Source organism: Nannizzia gypsea, genomic scaffold (assembly GCF_000150975.2).
Source record: "Nannizzia gypsea CBS 118893 supercont1.2 genomic scaffold, whole genome shotgun sequence".
Taxonomy (NCBI): domain Eukaryota; kingdom Fungi; phylum Ascomycota; class Eurotiomycetes; order Onygenales; family Arthrodermataceae; genus Nannizzia; species Nannizzia gypsea.
Window position 1 is genome coordinate 1,435,167 of NW_003345200.1, and position 17,896 is coordinate 1,453,062.

The 17,896-nt window shown below is 47.8% G+C and overlaps 6 protein-coding genes across 6 annotated transcripts; 4 read left to right on the plus strand and 2 right to left on the minus strand.

Annotated features, from left to right (window-relative positions):
* Positions 1–819: 819 nt before the first annotated feature.
* Positions 820–6,295, minus strand: MGYG_02552 (hypothetical protein; the record flags this gene model as incomplete). Its single annotated transcript, XM_003174974.1, has 10 exons — positions 820–1,617; positions 1,671–2,317; positions 2,368–2,508; positions 2,558–3,087; positions 3,148–3,455; positions 3,510–3,741; positions 3,797–4,030; positions 4,086–5,046; positions 5,105–6,063; positions 6,126–6,295. 10 exons carry the CDS (start codon positions 6,293–6,295, stop codon positions 820–822), a joined length of 4,980 nt encoding a protein of 1,659 aa, XP_003175022.1.
* A 334-nt stretch (positions 6,296–6,629) lies between these two features.
* On the plus strand, positions 6,630–7,310 carry MGYG_02553 (mitochondrial import inner membrane translocase subunit tim23; the record flags this gene model as incomplete). The annotated part of the gene is made up of 2 exons (XM_003174975.1): positions 6,630–7,223; positions 7,284–7,310. The coding sequence occupies 2 exons, from the start codon at positions 6,630–6,632 to the stop codon at positions 7,308–7,310; spliced, it is 621 nt and encodes a 206-aa protein (XP_003175023.1).
* An 842-nt stretch (positions 7,311–8,152) lies between these two features.
* On the plus strand, positions 8,153–9,073 carry MGYG_02554 (hypothetical protein; the record flags this gene model as incomplete). The annotated part of the gene is made up of 2 exons (XM_003174976.1): positions 8,153–8,776; positions 8,852–9,073. 2 exons carry the CDS (start codon positions 8,153–8,155, stop codon positions 9,071–9,073), a joined length of 846 nt encoding a protein of 281 aa, XP_003175024.1.
* Positions 9,074–9,793: 720 nt separating this feature from the next.
* Positions 9,794–11,938, plus strand: MGYG_02555 (catalytic protein kinase domain-containing protein; the record flags this gene model as incomplete). Its single annotated transcript, XM_003174977.1, has 2 exons — positions 9,794–11,330; positions 11,388–11,938. 2 exons carry the CDS (start codon positions 9,794–9,796, stop codon positions 11,936–11,938), a joined length of 2,088 nt encoding a protein of 695 aa, XP_003175025.1.
* Positions 11,939–12,622: 684 nt separating this feature from the next.
* Positions 12,623–14,331, minus strand: MGYG_02556 (hypothetical protein; the record flags this gene model as incomplete). Its single annotated transcript, XM_003174978.1, has 2 exons — positions 12,623–13,770; positions 13,833–14,331. 2 exons carry the CDS (start codon positions 14,329–14,331, stop codon positions 12,623–12,625), a joined length of 1,647 nt encoding a protein of 548 aa, XP_003175026.1.
* A 1,576-nt stretch (positions 14,332–15,907) lies between these two features.
* On the plus strand, positions 15,908–16,973 carry MGYG_02557 (hypothetical protein; the record flags this gene model as incomplete). Its single annotated transcript, XM_003174979.1, has 2 exons — positions 15,908–16,050; positions 16,109–16,973. 2 exons carry the CDS (start codon positions 15,908–15,910, stop codon positions 16,971–16,973), a joined length of 1,008 nt encoding a protein of 335 aa, XP_003175027.1.
* Positions 16,974–17,896: the final 923 nt, after the last annotated feature.

The following is a 17,896-nucleotide window of genomic DNA, read 5'->3' on the forward strand; positions in this document are numbered from 1 at the left end:
ATATCCCTTTGAACATCAAAACACACCAGAGATATCAAAATGCTTGTACCTATTCTCCACATCTCGAAAATACAACCTTTTCCTTTTCTAACCCGTCAAAGCCAACGTCAACGTTCAACGAGGTCATATTCCAACTTCCAATATCAGTAGCTGTAATGTAAAATCGCATTTATCGAGCTATCTGTGCTGGCTGAGGCTGTTGAATAGACTGAGGAATGGGATATCGAATCGGCGGATAACGATACCCACGCTGAGCGGCCATGATCGCATTAAGCTCAGCAAGCTGCTCGGCTTGCTGGGTCTCTCGAGCCACACGGGCTGCCTCTTCCGCTTGGGCTTCCTGGTGCATCCTTGATAGGAGAATTCCATGTCTGATTGCCTCTAGAATCCGTCTACCAATTTTCCAGAGCACGAGAATCATCACGGGTGTCGCCAGGAGGAGGACAACTATCACATAGTTTTCCGTCATATTAAGATTTCTTGCCTACTCCGTATTAAGGACTTACTTTAGCTTCATCTTACAGTTAGATTGAAGGACACTTACCGGTTGCTGGAAGAGTTAAAACTTCTGCTTCGTGGAAATATTTTGCTGAGCCCTTGTCTGTCCTTGTGGTTAGCCTTTGCTAATGAGAGTTTGTACGGCTCACCTTACCGGAGGTAGATATTCGAGATCTGAGACCTTTGTGGCAGATAAAAATCAAAGGGTAGGAAATGCAGTAAGAATGTGGGTATATATGCTATCAGGCTATTCATGTTTTTAATGCCGAGAGGATGTCATAGCATACTAACGCCGTGGCAACCCAATGTTTCCGCATGTTTCTAGGATGCATTTGTCCTGAATTCTGCGAGCAGGCTCTGTAGAAGAGAAACCCAGGCAGGATGCAACTCTGAGGAACATGTGCAGGCATAAAGGGCCTGGAGCTTGTTGTTCAGTTCTGTAGTGTTGATCTGAATGGAACCTGGTATATTTGTGAGTAAAAGCATTTTTGCTCCATAAAGAACGCGAATACCAGTCACAAAGATATCTATATTTGATGTCCAGCCCAGTATAGAGTCTTTGGCTTGATCTGCCACTTGTTGGTTTAGATAACCCAGTCCTTCCATAACCCATGTACCAAACGGCTGATATAGATGATTATTAATGGCGGTATTTTCAAGTAGGGTGAGGTGCTGACTCCATAATTTGATCTCTCTAACCTCATCGACGTAGAGATTTTGCTTCTCTTCCGCGAACAACGCTGTTGATTCTTTCATAGCCCTGTTCAGTGTCTCAGCCACAGGGACAAATAATCGCTTTTGGTCGGATGCTCCAAGGAAGCGCTGAAGAGCGCCTTCAAATACTTGACAGGACCCAGGGTATTGGCTTGTCAGCGAACTTGCAACGGCGGAGGCAGCAGCAGCAGGGAGTCGGAAGATTGTTGAATCACCCATGAGGACTTGGGATGATATAAGAGTAGCTGCCTCTCTGATTTCAACATCGTCATCGTTGAGCATATCGTACAGCACAAACATGGCATCAATCAGTATTGGTGTTGCGGTAAATAGCATTTTAGCAGCTCGAAGGCCAGTAACCAGGGAATTTAAAGAGGTTACAGCCGCAAGTCTCGTCGTAAAAACCTAAGAAGTGGTTAGAGATGCTCTTCTACTTACAAGATGTGGATTTAACTCACTGTCTCGTCTCGCATTGAGGCTGATAACTGCTTGATAAGCTTATTGAAGCGTTTTGCAACAGCAGAGTCGGAGTTGAGGATGTTGGGATATCGCCTAATATTTAATGAAAGCAAACATCCTTGAAGGCGGATGGTGGTATCAGCCATTTCACGACCCCAGAGAGGCTCTCCAGGAGTTTCTGAAATGGGCAACGCAGAGGACCATGGTATAAGGAAGTCTAGTTCGCTAAATGTCTGGTGACTTTCTTCTGCGCTATCCTGGATTGCTTCAAGTTCATCGGAAAGATTAGATATTGCAACCAGCCTAGCATCCTTCGAAGGAGATTCTGAGACAATGCGACAATACAGTTTTAGTCGGTCACTGCGAGAGCTCAAGTGACCGAAGTAAGCTGTATGGAAACGTTCCAATATCGATGCGCCAACGTCAATATCAACACTTGAGACTGTTTGGATAAACTGGGCCAACTCATCGATCGATGATCTGAGAAGCACTCCCATCATTAAATAGCTAAAAGTGATACTCTCTAGGAGAAGGGATGACGATTGCCCAACTAAGGTGTTTGATTTAGCGTTAGACATGATGCTTGCATAGACCTTGTTCAGATGCAAGACCGTTGAGGTAGCATCGAAATGTTCAATAATAGTATCTAGTACAAGTTAGTCGGAAATAAGTATGGAGACGTGTAGGCCACTTTACTTTCGGTTCCTTTTGCTATTCCACTCTGCAAGAGGTCGTTGAGGATCTCAACCAATTCCCTGAGGGTAAAAGGAGACGACACCCGCTGTCCTAAGTTGGTGAACATCGTATCAGTGGTAGAAATGACGGCGGGAAGTAATGCTGAAAGTTTGTTAGTAGGATAATATAAGAGAGTGAGCTGGTAACCTACACTGATAGTAAGCCACTGGAGCAGCCCATATTCGTCGAAGAAGGTATTTAATACAGAGACCCATTCCGTGTAGCTGGTTCTGACCCTGTACTGATACCTGTGATAACTTTAATACAGCAGAAAGTATATCGTCCCTGTCAACGAGAGTAGCATATGTCCTAGCGGCGTGATCACGTATACCCCATACAGGACTGTCGAACTGCCACGAAATTGATTCTAGAATATGCTCATCTTCGCTTGAAGCAGGAGAAGGAAACTTGTTTCCAATCAGTTCTAGGGCAGGGAATACCCGTTCCGTGGTAATCGATAGCTGCTCTGACAAGGTATTGTCAGAGGAGCCCTTAGCTGCCCCTTTTTCAAGAAGACCTGTGAGTAGCGGAATCAAGCCAGGAAACCTCTGGAAGGGGATCAGTTGCTTTGGTTCAGATTCAGAGGGGACACCAAACCCCAGGTTAACTCCGTTCGTTCGTCGACACATTCGTTGAACCAAGGATCGAAATAGCATCAAACCACAGTTACGAATTGCCCAGCTAAAGATAATCAATAGTTAATCCATCAGTAAGAGGAAAGGGCTAAACTGAAGAACTTACATTTCAGAGCCTAGACAGTCCGCAGAAATACTTAGTGCCGGCATTAAGTACTCTTCTGTCACTGTAGCTAGATTTGTCGCGGTGAATATGTCCTTTAAGCAATTCATAGCATGTACCTGTGGAAGCCTCACGTCCACTTGCTCCGAGACAGAAGTGGGCGGAATCTTGGCAATGACCTGAAGATTTTCCATGATCTCATGGAAGAACGGCCGCTTTGCAGACGATGCTACACCAAGGGCTAATGCAGGAAGACCAGCTGACCGACGGGTAAGCTTGGCCGATTGACCATGAATAGTGCTCAATATTTCCTATCGGTCAAGTTAACGTATTGAATAAGACGATATTGTAAAAGAAACGCTTACTTTAAACCAAGTTTGAGGAAGACCTGCAACAGCTTTGTCCTTTGAGAGACTACATCTCTGGCAACAGGAGACAAATGTTTGGGAAACCGCGCTGAATGCACCACGATGTCGTAGTTCTGCCAGCTGAGAAAACGTGAGACTACCGATTCTCGCTAACTCGTCATAATTTAAACCCTCCTGAGTTCCTGAAGGAGCATATGTAGTGTTTGATAGGATAGCATTCAGAAGTAAGCTAGGGACAGTCAACATCTCTTCCATAACATACGGGTTTTAGACGGAAGCCATACCTGGATTCACGAAGAGCACGCCAACAGCACGATAGAATGTCCTTAGGGCCTAGTAGATCGACGGAGGAATTACCATGCTCCCTTTCCGGGGAATCAACACACAGCACTGCCTGAACGTCTGACCACATTGTTTCGCAGAGACGGAGAGTCCGGTTCAATACTTGTCTCCAGGCCGGTTCGGAGTCATTTTCAGATGATATGAGTAAATGGAAGTTAGAGGTTGCCATTATATATCTGAAAATGATCAGTAGCTGTGCAGATGGTAGTATTAAGTGTTGGGATTACGAACCTTAGTGCAGATAGATGACCATGGATAGGGGTATTACGCAATGCCGTTACATCTGATAATGAGGCCATTTTTTCTAGTTTTGTGAGTATCGAATCCACTATATCGTACTTATAGTCATAAAGTCGTATTTGCTTCTCCAGGCTACGCCCGGTGCCAGCCAGGTCAAATAGGAAATGGTAGATGCGAGCCACGCCGTCGGCATGGTCAGCTCTGCTCGTTTGGCCTGCCATCTCCTCCGCCCTTGTCAGGGCGTTCAATAGTTGATTATAAGGCTGACGAGCTGTTCCGCCATTGATACCAGAGTTAGTGCTCGCTGTAGCTTGGGGCTTGATCAATGATATAGGGAATAATCCAAGTATTATAAGAGAGGTCATTCGGATTTCCTCATAAGGATTGGTTAATAAATCTCCTAGAGCCCTGAAAAGGCTAGGTGTAAAGATGTCCCTGGAAAATGGCCAATTTCTCTGATCACTGCCAATTTTCGAGAGCTTCGTGGGATCAATCCTGGGGTCAAGGCCGGATTGAATAATTGTTGCTAAAGCCTTCAATGCAAGAATGTGTGTTTGATAAGAGGCGTTGGGTCTAAGCTCAGATTGTAAGAAATCTATATACCAAGATACAAACGATTGTGCATCAAGATATGGAGCGCTCTGTTCTGTCTCATTCGCTCCTGAGGCTGGATGACAGGGGGGTGAACCGCCCCTGAGCCGAACAGTAAGTTTCCGAATTAGGCTAACAAGCTCACTTCGGACGTGAGCATCTGCCTCAGCGTGGATAAAAGGGAACATTTCTTTAAGTATAGTTAAAGCATCGGAGGAAAAAGGTTTGGTAGTAGATGGTGCAGATACAAACAATGATAAAACCCGCACTCTGATTTTAGCATTTGAATGTATTAAAAGGAGCCTTAGTTTTTGGCTTTCAAGGACCAGATGTTTGTCGGAAGAAGAAAGGTTTGGAGGTTCTACGCCTGGATTAGATGAATAATAGACAATTTTGAAAGGAAAAATGGTTATACATACGGTCTTCATGCACTAACCCCAGCTCCTTTCCTGTTTCAAGTACAGCAATTAGAAGTGCAAACTCAGCAGTACCAGTATTGCTGTAGTTTTCTGATATTAGATCCTCTAGAGGTAGAACATGAAGGAAAGATGAAAACTCAGCCGGGCGTCCCCTGAATAGTAAATGAAACGCAAGGCTTATAGTTGCATCGAGGTTGTCGAGGTTCCGGAGCGATAAGTACTTGAGGGGTGCAGCCCAGAACGGCGCGCCATTTTCTGACGCAGAATACTGGAACCGGCCATCTTCAGACTCTTTTTTCAGTTTAAAACATAGCTGAGATAGGAGGGCACCGGACGAAGTCACTACATTCGCATTTTGAAGATGTAGCAAGAGAACTAGGCAAAACAGTTGCGCAGTTATCATACTCTGCTCGGCCGCGGACGCTGAATGCCCGCCACTGGTAAACGTAGATATGTCCAGGCCAATATTATTTGCATGTTCACCTATAACCGGTGTCCAACTGTTGACATTGTCTTGAAGCCATTTCTGTAAGTGGGCGATTAGATCCACCACAGGGAAAGCATCCTTTCGAATTAGAAAGTGAAGGGAAACCACAGATGCCTTTAGCCTGGCCAAGGGTTCAGCTAGTAAAATGGTTTTCACCACAGATTCAATCAAATAAGAGCGGATTGAGCCTGCAGTATCTGGGTCGCAACGTGTGGCTAGGATATTTGTGAGAGTGGCTAGTAGCTGCTTCATAGGCTTTGGTGGGCTATACTCGAACCGATCGAGGTATATCTCGAATACAGCAAGCCAAGTTACTTCAGATTGAGCGAATTGACAGACTTCGGAGCCTTCTGCTGTTAGAGCAGCCTCTAGAAATGCACAGATAGCATTGCATACTGAAGCTTGGTGGGGTATAGGGAGTGTTGTGTCCTCCAGCGTACGAAAGAGACATCTCCATAGAGAAAGAGATTTTCTAGGGACAGGTTAGCGGCAGGTCTTGAACATGTATCCTTGCTGGCCTGGATAATATCTCACTCATAGCTTCCAGTCTCTAGTAGCAGGCGTTTCAAGGGGCCTTGAGTAAGGGTTCTCAAATCTGCCTCTGGTATAATTTTTGATATATCTTTGGCCAGTAAAATATATTCATCAAGGTCCAATTTGCTCCTCACAGGTAACTCCTTCTCTTCCACTCCACGATCAGCCATCGAAGAACCCATCTTCCCTTTTATCTGCCGAATATCAAATTTCATCCCGCATTTTCGATACTTCTTTTTATCGCTTTTTTCTCTCTTGGAGACGCGATAAGAGCACGTGACAGAGATCAACATCATGTGACTCCATCTCGACTTTTTTTTTTCTTTCGCTTTTTGATCGAAAGACGAAGAAAGGGAAGAAAAGGAAGAAGAAGAACACAGTCAACCAGCATTTCCGCCATTTCTACCAGTTAATAGGAGCGCGGCCTGCGCAGAGACGTTATTTCATATTTCTCTATAGCATTGATTAGTTTTTTTAATACTCTTTTAATCCACATCCACAGCCATGTCTATCTGGGACACCATCTCAGGCCGAAAGCAGACGGCTGGAACCGCTGAATTCGATCCAACCTCCGCTACAGATGTCACCTCCTTTCTCTCTAATACTGCCATTCCCGACCCATCAGAGCTGCACCCTCTGGCTGGTCTAAACCAAGACACCCTCGATTATCTGACACTCGAAGATTCGGCATTGAGCGATTTGCCTGGCTCTCAGTCTGCTCTGCCATCAAGAGGATGGTCTGACGATCTTAGTTACGGTACCGGAACGACATATCTCGTTGCTCTTACGGCAGGAGGAGCCTGGGGCCTTATCGAAGGGTTGAAGAGATCGCCCGCCGCGGCCTCGCCGAAGCTGCGTCTTAACAGCGTACTCAACTCGGTGACCCGACGGGGCCCGTTCTTGGGTAACTCCGCTGGTGTCGTTGCGTTAGTGTATAACGGTGTGAACTCGACGATCGGACATGTGAGAGGAAAGCACGATGCGGCGAACAGCATTGTTGCCGGCGCTCTGAGTGGCATGCTTTTCAAGAGCACCAGGGGAGTTCGGCCCATGATGATTTCTGGAGCCATTGTAGCTAGCATTGCTGGTGCATGGACTGTAAGTGCCCATTTAACCCTACTATGGTAGAAACAGCTCATTCTAACGTGCTTTTCATAGGTATCTCGACGTGTCTTCTTTTCCTGAGGGGGAGAATTGACTAAAATGCGCCATGCTATATGTCCCATAATATGTGCCCCCATATCCAAACGACCATTTGTTTCTCCGCCACACGATAACAATCCACTTGACAAATCATTCGAGACGTGAATGATATATCATGATCATCATGCGATACAAAGCCACACTCCAACTACTTCTTCGACCGAATTTTTCAATCTTCCACCCCGTGTATTACCATATTTCAATTTCGAGCGCATGGCGGATCCATTTCCACTCTGGCGTGTGTTGACGGTATTCAACTTTAGTGTTTCTTCTCTCTCTTTTATAAAAACGGAAACGTGGTTTAATGCGTGGTTGGCTTGTACATATAGAGGCATCTTCTTTTTATTGTCTGTTAATGGGGCTGGTCGGTTGGTTGCGCTGTCCCCTGTGTTTTGATTATACAAAATATATACAGTTCCTCAGGGTCCTTCCAAACGTTTCAACTGTTTCCCAACCGCCGTCTTCGAGCTTGCCTTGTTGCATTTCTTCGTGGAGGCGTCATTTCCCAGAGACTGGAATGTGCTTTCCTAGGTATATCTACTGCGTTCGAATCTCCCTTTGCTTACCAGTAGAGTATTCGGTCAACCTAGCAATACAGGCAACCACCAACATTATTATCAAGAAGATATCTTCAGAATAAACATGCCGACGAGAACTACCCAACCACTTACCAAGGGGCCCGAGCCAGGCGACCGGCCAACTGTCAAAAATATGGTCAAATGGCTCTGGCATGATGGGTTCTACAAGGGAGTCGTTGGCTGGAGAACTAACGTGGCACAGGGAGATATGACCTTGCGGCCAGACTTATTTGTATCTGGAAGAAAATGGTACGAAGAGCCGCACCTCGAAGATTTGACCGAGAAGCAGCGTGTTTTCCAAACATGCCGTTCCCTCCCGACTTTGTGAAAGAGATGGTAGAGAAGCACAGCAGGCTTATCCCGAGAGCACTGAAGAAGATTGACAAGCAGCTTCTAGAGGCTGGAATTTCTCAGGAAGAAGTTGACAGGCTGAGTAAAGGACGAGACGGCGGGAAGAAGGAGGCATACGCAAAGCTTGATAGACTCGTCGACGCTAAACGGACCATGCCACCAGAGGAGAGGGAATACCGAGTACTGTTTGGCAAGCGGGACGGCGAATGGCTGAGCCAGGAGCTGGCAGTGGACGCCGGCTGCACTCTAGTTGAATTTGACAACCTGGCACGACAGTACGAGTACGGGCTGGCCAGATGGGTGAGCAACAGAGCTGATTCTATGGCTGGCGATGATGACAAGCATGGGAGTAACGGGAGTCTAAATGAGAGTCAATGGTTCTACAAGCTTGTACCAGCCAATGAGAGCGTGGTTGAGCAGACCGAAGAAGGCTGGAAGAGACTCGAGACGGCTGAGCACTTTGAAAGCCTAAAGGAGAGGCAAATCCAAGGCAGGACCAGAACAGTCCTGATGTGCCATGTACGTTTTTCTACTCCGTACACTGCATAAAGCTGGCAGCAAAGTAGGGTGACTGACGGGGTATATAGTTAATAGGAAGAGACGATGCGCAACCTGGTGTTGGTGACAGATCCAGTACCCGAGCCAAAGCTCGAGCCGTACAGAATCCTGTTTGGACCCCGGAGTGGCGAGATAGAAGAGGACCAAGAGCAGATCTTCCGCATCGAGGCTGAGGCTGATGTATGGGCTGCCGCTCACGGCTTCGAGGGCGCTGACCCTTCCACGACGATGGCTATGCTCTATCCCCTGCCGAACTGAACCACGACAAACAATGAGGGTGGAAACAGCGAGAGGTTGACGAGAGAGAGAGAAAAGGGAGAAAAAAAAAATAAAATAAAAAATTCCCCAAAATAAAGTATTTAAGGTTTCGCGGCTATTTTAAACCTTAAAAACTTTATATATTCAGGGGCGAAAAAAAGAGACGAAAAAGACGGGAGAGAAAAGAAAGAAAAGCAAAGAAAAGAAGAGAAAGAGATGGATGCAGGCAGATGAGGCGGAAGATGGGGTTGTGCAGCTCTAGCTGTTGGTTTTGTGTGGAGGACCCTTGTCTGTGTTCTACAGTAGTCTAAGCAGGGATACAGCAGTCAGATGGAGAGACGGAAATTAGTCCAGCCTAGCATTAGCTTGTTAAGTAGTTAACTAGTGGTCAACGGGCTGGTTAAACAAGGCAAAAAGAATAAATTTAGCAGATTTTAGCAGAGAGTGCCTTGTGATCTTACATGCTGTGATATAGGAATACGAAATGATGTGCAGAAATGCCTCTTCTGCAGCCAACTGGGCATCCTATCACAACTAGCGCTTCCGAGCCCTTCCTGTGGCTGAGGAACAGTGAAGAAGAAAGAGAGTGAAAAAAAAACTCCTTCTACCCCTCTGGAAAAGCAGCCCAAAGTCCTGCACTTTCTGGCCTCTGCTGTGATCAACTCTCTCGCAGGCCTCTGCCAGTGCCAGTGCCAGTGACAGAGCCCTCTACGCCGCTGGATGCCATCTTCCACCTCCATGGTAGAGCCACGCGGCTGTCCAGAGCAGGCTGAGCCCGAAGACTTGCCGCCATCGCATCGGCTGAGGTTTCGTGACTCAGGCATCGCGACCTCGCCCACAGCTGCGCCCTTCGTCTCCCATCCAGCGCTGCAGATATGTCCCCCGGCCAGAGACGATGCCAGCGCGCCTGTAGAAGGACATCAAGACCACCAGCAGCAGCATCAGCAAGGCCAGCAGACGCCATTGGCGCCGATAGTCGACTCGAGCCCAGCGACGCCACGGACGCCGGTGCTGCTGCAGCTGCGTACTGACATTCCCTCAGTCCACCACCAGCCGTCTCAGTATATCCATCAGCCGGCTGCCCAGGACCAGCAGCGTCAGTCTCAGCAGCAGCCACAGCATCAACACCAGCCGGGAGCAGCTGGGTTTGACCAGCATCTTCATCTGAGCCGGTCAACGGCCAGCTTGCCACGCAGAATCCCCAGCATCCGCCATGCGCTGGCCGAAGTGCACTCGAGCGCCGGCTCTCTCTCGCCCGGCTCTGCCTTCTCGTCGCCCCAGCTCGCCGGGCTCAGCGACCTCACGCCGCTGCCATCGCCCATACAGCTGCTGGCATCGCCGCCATGGGGCTCGACCAGCACCTTTTCCCTGTCTCGCGTCTCTTCGACAGCCTCCAGCCGCGAGCTGCATCTCCCTCCACCGTTGACAACTGCCCGGCCGAGACTGGTCCAGCCATCATCCGCATCGGTACCAAGTGCGACTCCAGGCTCGCCCGAGACTGCGACCAACCCATCCCAGCTGGCTGCCCCCAAGCGTGACCACCGACACACCCGCAATCGCAGCCTGAGCGAGTACGTCCCGCCAGCGCTCCAGGTCCATCCGTCAACCCGGAAGGCCGCTGCTTCCGAAGTCTCCCGGGCCCGGGAAAGTGATGCCGCGAGAGACGGGTGCCCCAAACCGAATCTGCAGAGGGAGGAATACCTGGCTGCACAGCGTGGCATAGCTGTCCTTCCACCGCCGCTGCCTACGCCCACCTCCGCCCTAGAGTCGCCTGATATCGGTATACTTGATAATGCAGTTTACAAGGTCCAGTCAATTCGATCCAAGCAACCTCGTACATACCACTGGCAGAGGCTCCTGGGCCAGGGAGCCTTTAGCCAGGTTGTCCTTGCAGCCCGAGAGGAGGATGGAGCTGTCAACCCTCAATCTCGCCGTCTGGTGGCCGTCAAGATTGTTGAGTACGGGCCGGCTGGAGGAGCAGACGAGGAACGTGTTGAGGTCTCACTCAACAGGGAAGTTGAGATCCTCAAATCCATCGACCATCCGTCCATTGTCCAGCTCAAGGCCTTTGGAAGCGACCCGAAACGAGCCCTCTTGGTGCTCGACTACTGCCCTGGAGGCGACCTGTTTGAATTTGCCAGCATGCGGATGAAGCGGATTAATCCTCCGCTGATTGAGAGAATCTTCTCTGAACTCGTCGATGCTGTCAGATATCTCCACAGAAACCACATCGTCCACCGGGATATCAAGCTAGAAAGTGAGTTACTCCTTCAAATATACATGTCCATATAATACGATTTGCTGACTCGCATAGATGTGCTGTTGAACATGCCATTTGCAAAAATGCAGGATATCTCTGACTGGCGACTCTACCCTCGCGCCGTCGTCACGCTAACAGACTTGGGTCTCTCACGGCGCATCCCACAGCCTCCTGAGAGCCCTCTTCTACGCACCCGCTGCGGAAGCGAAGACTACGCTGCTCCTGAAATCTTAATGGGTCAGCCATATGACGGCCGCTCCACCGATGCCTGGGCCCTGGGTGTTCTCCTCTACGCCATCATGGAGAACCGTCTGCCTTTCGACCCTCTGCCAGGCACTAGAGGAGACCCAGCTAAGCTCCGGGCTCGCACTCCGCACCGCATCGCCCGCTGCGAATGGAGCTGGTACCGCTATGCCGATCCGGACGGGGACTGGGACCCGGTCAAAGGTAGAGATCTCGAGGGCCCCCGGCGTTGCGTCGAGGCCCTTTTGAAACGAGGAAGTAAACGTATGCATCTTGACGAAGTGGCTGATATGGAATGGATTAAGAATGCTATTGCGGCTGACGTCCTGCCCCTGAAACGCGGTGATATCGAGGTTCCTTGAATGAATGGACTTGACATGGTCTCCTCTTCTCTCTTTTATTTCTTCTTATCTCTTTTGCTTCTTTGTACAGCTGGTTTGAACCTCCCTTTCGCTTTATCCTTTTTATTTTTCTTTTCCTTCGCTTCTTCATCCCCTCTATTTTCTTTACTTCTTTTACTTCGCTTAGTTTCACTTCTCCATATCTTTTCTTCGGCATCTTTCGATATGACGCTCGTTGTATTCCTTATACCTCTTTGCCTTGTCTTTTGTTCCTACCTTCGGGTTTTACTCATTTCATCTCTTTTGTACTGATAATTACCACGAAGCAATGCATCACTCGCTTCACCAGCGTCTGTAAGATAGTTATATGTATCACAAATAAGATAATATTAATGTCAAAAGGCTTACGTTTCGTGTGTTCCATGTCAACTATGTATAGCTTCTATAGTAACTATTCCATCGTCTTTAATGATAAGTTAGACGAGTCGCGGCGGCTCGGTGGCTTGGACCAGCCATAGGCCCTTGCGGTGGACCGTCCCGTAACTTTAATGTTCAACGGTTAAATATCAATGAGGCTGAAGCAATTAGTTGCTCTGTTGATTTCCAACATTTTCGCTACCCTCTTGGGTTAGATATATAGCCGTAGGAGTAGAAGGTTAGGTCGATAGCTAGGTTTACTACTTTACGTTGTTTAACTAAAGATATCTAATCCATCAATAGATCCGCATAGTCTTCAATAGTTCGATAGCGTCGCGGTCGAAATTTTTGAAGAACCTCCGGTGACTTGAACACATATCTTTCAATTATTCCTGTGTAAACCCTACTCCCAAAGTATGGATTGAAATCTGGTTGCCGGTTAACCATTGCATTACTCTTGATAGACGATGTTACCCATAGCGAAGTGGGTTCGAGATCACTACTCAAATTGTCCTTTTTACCATCCCTTTCGCCACGACGTTCCGTGACGTCGACGCCTTGTTCCGATGCTCGTTTATCCACGTCAGCGAGATAAAAAGAGTTCACACTCTTTGTAGCGGCAAGGCGAATACGCCAGTGCGGAACGGGGTTGATGGATTTATAGACATCCTCGTAATCGCAGAATATGCATGCTATTGCAATTTGCTCTTGCATTGATGGACACTTCTTGGCGAGGGCCTGGAGGCATCGTGGATGAGGCCTGAGAGGCCACCAGATGAGATATGGTTTGCCTTCTATTTCATCGTGGAAGCCAGCGATATCGTTTATCATGATCCGGCGGGCATTGATGGCTGATCGTATTCTCCATTCTTCACCCTTGGGGATGCGACTTGCGTTCGTCTCAAGCTGGTCCATCCACCACCGTGCAAACATGGAATTATGGTAAATGCCGCGGGTAACGCAATGTAATTCCGTGTATTCCATTTCCTCGGAGTCCATTAGTCGGTAATATCGATCTATATTACCCTCGTATGCTGCCATTTCTCTCAGGAGTTCTTTTTTTACCGTTGGAATATCAGGTGGAAGGGGCTGATAGAGCCATTTGGCTTCATCGGCGGACAGACCCCTGTATTTATCGTCCAAGTACTCGCTTGCAACAGCGAGCCCGTTATCTTCTTCGATATCTTTGTCGCTTTGATCATACTCTCCGTCCTCAAGCAGATATTCACGAGGCTCTACCTTCCAGCGGACAGCAGTATCTCCGTTTAGATAAGCTGGATAACGAGGATTATCAACATTGATACCGCGAGTGTTGTCGTCCATCACAGCATATTTGATAGGCGACTCCAAGATTAAACGGTAGATCTCACGGCCACCGTCAGTTCCACCCTCCCGTGCCTCCTCGGCGATAGACACTTCAGGGAGCAGTTTAAATTCTACCTAGGATGTTAGCCCTGCAACATAAAACTTAGTTATACAAAGAGGACAATGCTCTTACCCTTAACGAGCTCCTTGTATAAGTCAACATATCCAGCGGCGCCGCAAGCCCGGCCAACCTGGTATAACATGGCAGGATACCTATATACAAGCTCGCGATAGGTCTCTGCAGAAGCAAAACCCGGAATCCATATGCAGTATGGCTGGACCTGTGCATCCTCCATTTCTTCAGGGATAACGTTGCTCATAATGAGCCGTGCATTACGAGCGCGGGCAAACTGGGGTATGTCCATATCTTTGCATATCCGGGTCACTTCTGGGCTGGTTGCATACTCGTAGGAAGTTCGTATTCCTCGAACGACGCACCATCGAGCAGTGTCGGAGGAAAGGTCCATCGGTACGCCTTCAGCCTCTAGGGCATCTACGCACTGCCTATAACTGTATGGACGTCCGTCTAGGTCAGAATATGCATCTGACTCTGGCTCTAGCTCCGGGTCTGGTTCCGGTTCTTGCTGCTCTGGGGAATCCCAAGCCGTGGGTGACAGTCCCGCATCTCCCATACTCGGATTCTTTGATGTCACTGGTATTGCTGTTTTTGACTCTGATAACAAGCTGAAGCCGTCTTAAAGCCGAAGAGATACCCTGCGTGGTTGATTTTCAGTACTTTAGAAGTGTAGTAGCAATGTAAGTTAATTCGGAAGACAGGCCTGAGAGAGCTTCGCCGGCGGTGGCCGTATTTCATTTGCGTGAGAAATTCAGCGGTGAATCGTTTTTATGCTTGGTATGAGATTTTTTGTTCCCGAGCCCCGTAAGATCCTTCAAGGTAGATAGAAACAACTAGTTAACTATTCATTCATTTTACTTGAGGGACTTTGCAGCCGTTTGTGTTCGTCGATACGCGATGACGTCGTCTAAAAACTAAATAATGTCTGGTAAATAACTAACTGTCAAACTTCAATTGCTAGTTATCCGCCCACTATCAGTGTGGGCTCACCCCTTTCCGTGTAGTGGTAGAATTCTGATGGTTATTTATTTGTGATCCCCCACTCACTAGACTTTTATTAGTTAACTAACTAGTTACGAAGACGAAATTAATAACTAACCAGCCGTTATCATTCAGTTAGAAACCACCCCCACATTTCCTAGAAAGATTTCCTCTCCTATAACCAGATCTCATAAATCAGGAGAGAAGCCTACTACACAAGTATCCGCATTCTCTAATGGGTAAATGAAGTGATATGCCCGTCGCCCCCACGAAAAATAGAAAAACTAAACCACCCAGAGTCGTAGTTACAAGCTCTGCCGCAACTTCGAATCAGCTGAAGATGATCCATATGCAAATATCCTTACACATCCTAGAGCTCGCCCAGTGCATAATTTGTTTGCTTGACTTGAATTACGTGTGGGCTCTAAAAAATAGACACCTTCAATCAGCTTAAAGGACTTCTTATATTATTTCTCTGCTCTGCATACCCACGCTTTTCCCTTACCGCAAGTCTTCCCGCTTTCTCCCTTTTTCTACTTTGATATGGGTTTCTACACTCTTCCCATGTAACTAGTTACCTAGGTAAGTAGTTATAGCTAGGGTGAAAGGGGGAGAAAACAAACATCGAATGAAATCGCTGAGTGAAAGATATCGGGCAGAGGAAATTGAACGGATATGCAGTTTAACTAATTACGATGATTGTTATTTACTGTGTATTCCCTATCCGTAACATGCACTGGAAAGGCTAGTGTCAACTAGGAAGGAGTTTTCCACATGCTTGACTAGTTACAATATACCCAAGTCTATATCTTGCTCTCCATCTAATGGAGACTCCGTGCGGGCTGGAGACTGGGTCTTAGGGTGGAGGCTTAATTAGCAAGGGAGGACGGATTTCGGATCCTCCTGGCATGGCAGGGAAGAGTCGAGGGGAAGGTACAGCGCTGAAGGATGTGCCTACGGAAGACGTAGCTTAATATGGACTAAATAAGAGCATGGTGCTATCTAGATCTGGTGTAAGGGATTATTCTGCTTTTGAAGAGACATAAAGGAGAGTTGCCCTTCCGGCAATCCTGTCTCTCTCAATCACCAACCCACCAGCCTGAGCTAATAGAGGTTTCCCCATCGGCCTATCTGACGGGCCATTATCCAAAATGCTAAGCACCATCGTACGGTTTTCCGTACTTCCCCTTATACTCGCATGGCTAGTCTTGCTGGCTGCCCCCGTTCAGGCAGACAACTTCCTTTCGCACGCCTACGAGAGGCTATGGCTCTGGGAGAGATATCAAATTGCCTGGTGAGATGGTCTTTTGTACCCTGTAATGCGATGTCTTGTTGACTAACGTCATATCCAGTGCCATTGAAGGACCAGACAAGCAGCAAAGCATCCTTCCATTTAAGACGCAAAAGGGCCAGGAGTCAAAGAACAACAAAGGCACAGGCCCCGATAAGATGCTCACTTACACCGAGTTCATCACTAGGCTTGATGACAAGCCACTCCCACCGGACGTTGGCAAGCTTACACCTCCCGGTGATGGCAGAAGCGTCACCGATGCTGTGTCCGAGCTGATCAAGAACAAAGTCACTGGGGAATTGAACATCATCACCATTGACCCCAGTCTTCGAGGCAAGAACTACAACAAACCCCCAGAGAGCGGTGGGGGCAAGAAGCCAGGTACCAACGGCGGATCAAGGTCTCTTTATGATCCCAAAGACCCTTACAGAACCCCGTATACAGTTCTCTTCGACAAACTCGAGAATTCATTGTCAAAGTACCGCCTCGATGACAAGAACAAAGCCGTCATCGACAAACATATAGAAAACCTCAAAGCATGCAGCAAGGCAACTGTCCAACTCCGTGCTGAAAAGACAATGGACTTCGTTGCGAAGAAACTCGCTGCTCCAGTAGCAGACGGTGGCCTCGGTATCGACGTCAGGCTCACATGGAAAGATTCCACCATCCCGGGTGCAGACAAATATCCGGAGATCGATTTTAAGGAAACCTACGAGGCCAACAAGGAAAAGCTCAAGAACGCCGGATTCAAGAACAGAAAGGACGTAACGGACTGGGTTACTCGCTTTGGAGATCCCAAGTATGCTGGAAAAGTGGAATTCGGACCCGGAGCCTTCTCGCATTTCCGCACCTTGGTGACTTGGAGGGACGCTGAGCACAGGATAAATCTCTCAGCTGCTGAGTTGGGAACGTGTAAATTAGAGTAACCAGCATACTATTGTAGTTTATTGTTTTATCAATCACAAAAGCTTAAAAATACGAGACGGTACATTTTTGACTACGCAGGTACAGCGTAGCTACATAGTAGTCAACTGAGAACCGAGGTAACTTAGTACATCCCATTGTTAACTCGTCGCTAAGATGACTAAGCAACAAGGATTCTCGTTCAACCGTTCAAAACTTAATCTTAACGACATCAAAGACAACGAGCAAAGGATCTAAGCGAGCAGACAGGCCAGGAGGTTGGTATCTATACGACGTAAGAGGGCCTGATAATACTCGGGGGCGCAAAGTGCGTTCCATCTTAGATCCTTCACCTGCAGGTCCAGATGTCTTCTGCAGGATTTGGCCTCTTTATTAGTGAAGGTTAACCACATGGTGCGAAGACCTAAGTGTTCGACATCAACATAATATCATTCCATTTCAACAAATATTGCAAACCGTGATACAAGGCTACGTTCGTGGCCAATAGAGCAGCACCCTATTTCTTCCGGTTATCCGCTCATGAAGATCTTGTTCGACATAGGACTTATATCTGGCTCTCCACCTTGCTGCAGGAACCAGCCATTAAGGAGCAATGCACTTCTCTGTATGGAGTACAGAGTATGCAATTTCACCTCGACCACAGCCCGGCATATCTGTGACTATAGTGGGGGCATATGGTCCCAGCACAGTGAGTGGAGGGGCAAATCCTCCATGATTATTTCTTACAAGCCCTGCTCTGTTCGTCGAGGCTTCACTAAGCACCTAGTAGTCAACCCGGGCGGCGTACGTTAATGCTGCATGCACATAACTACACGGAGCTACCCCGTTTACTCTAAGTCGCCATATAGGCTTTATCAGACTTCATGATTTTCCGTTAAGCAGCCTGGAGCCCCTGACTAGAAGGATTTGGCGGTCATTTAGCATT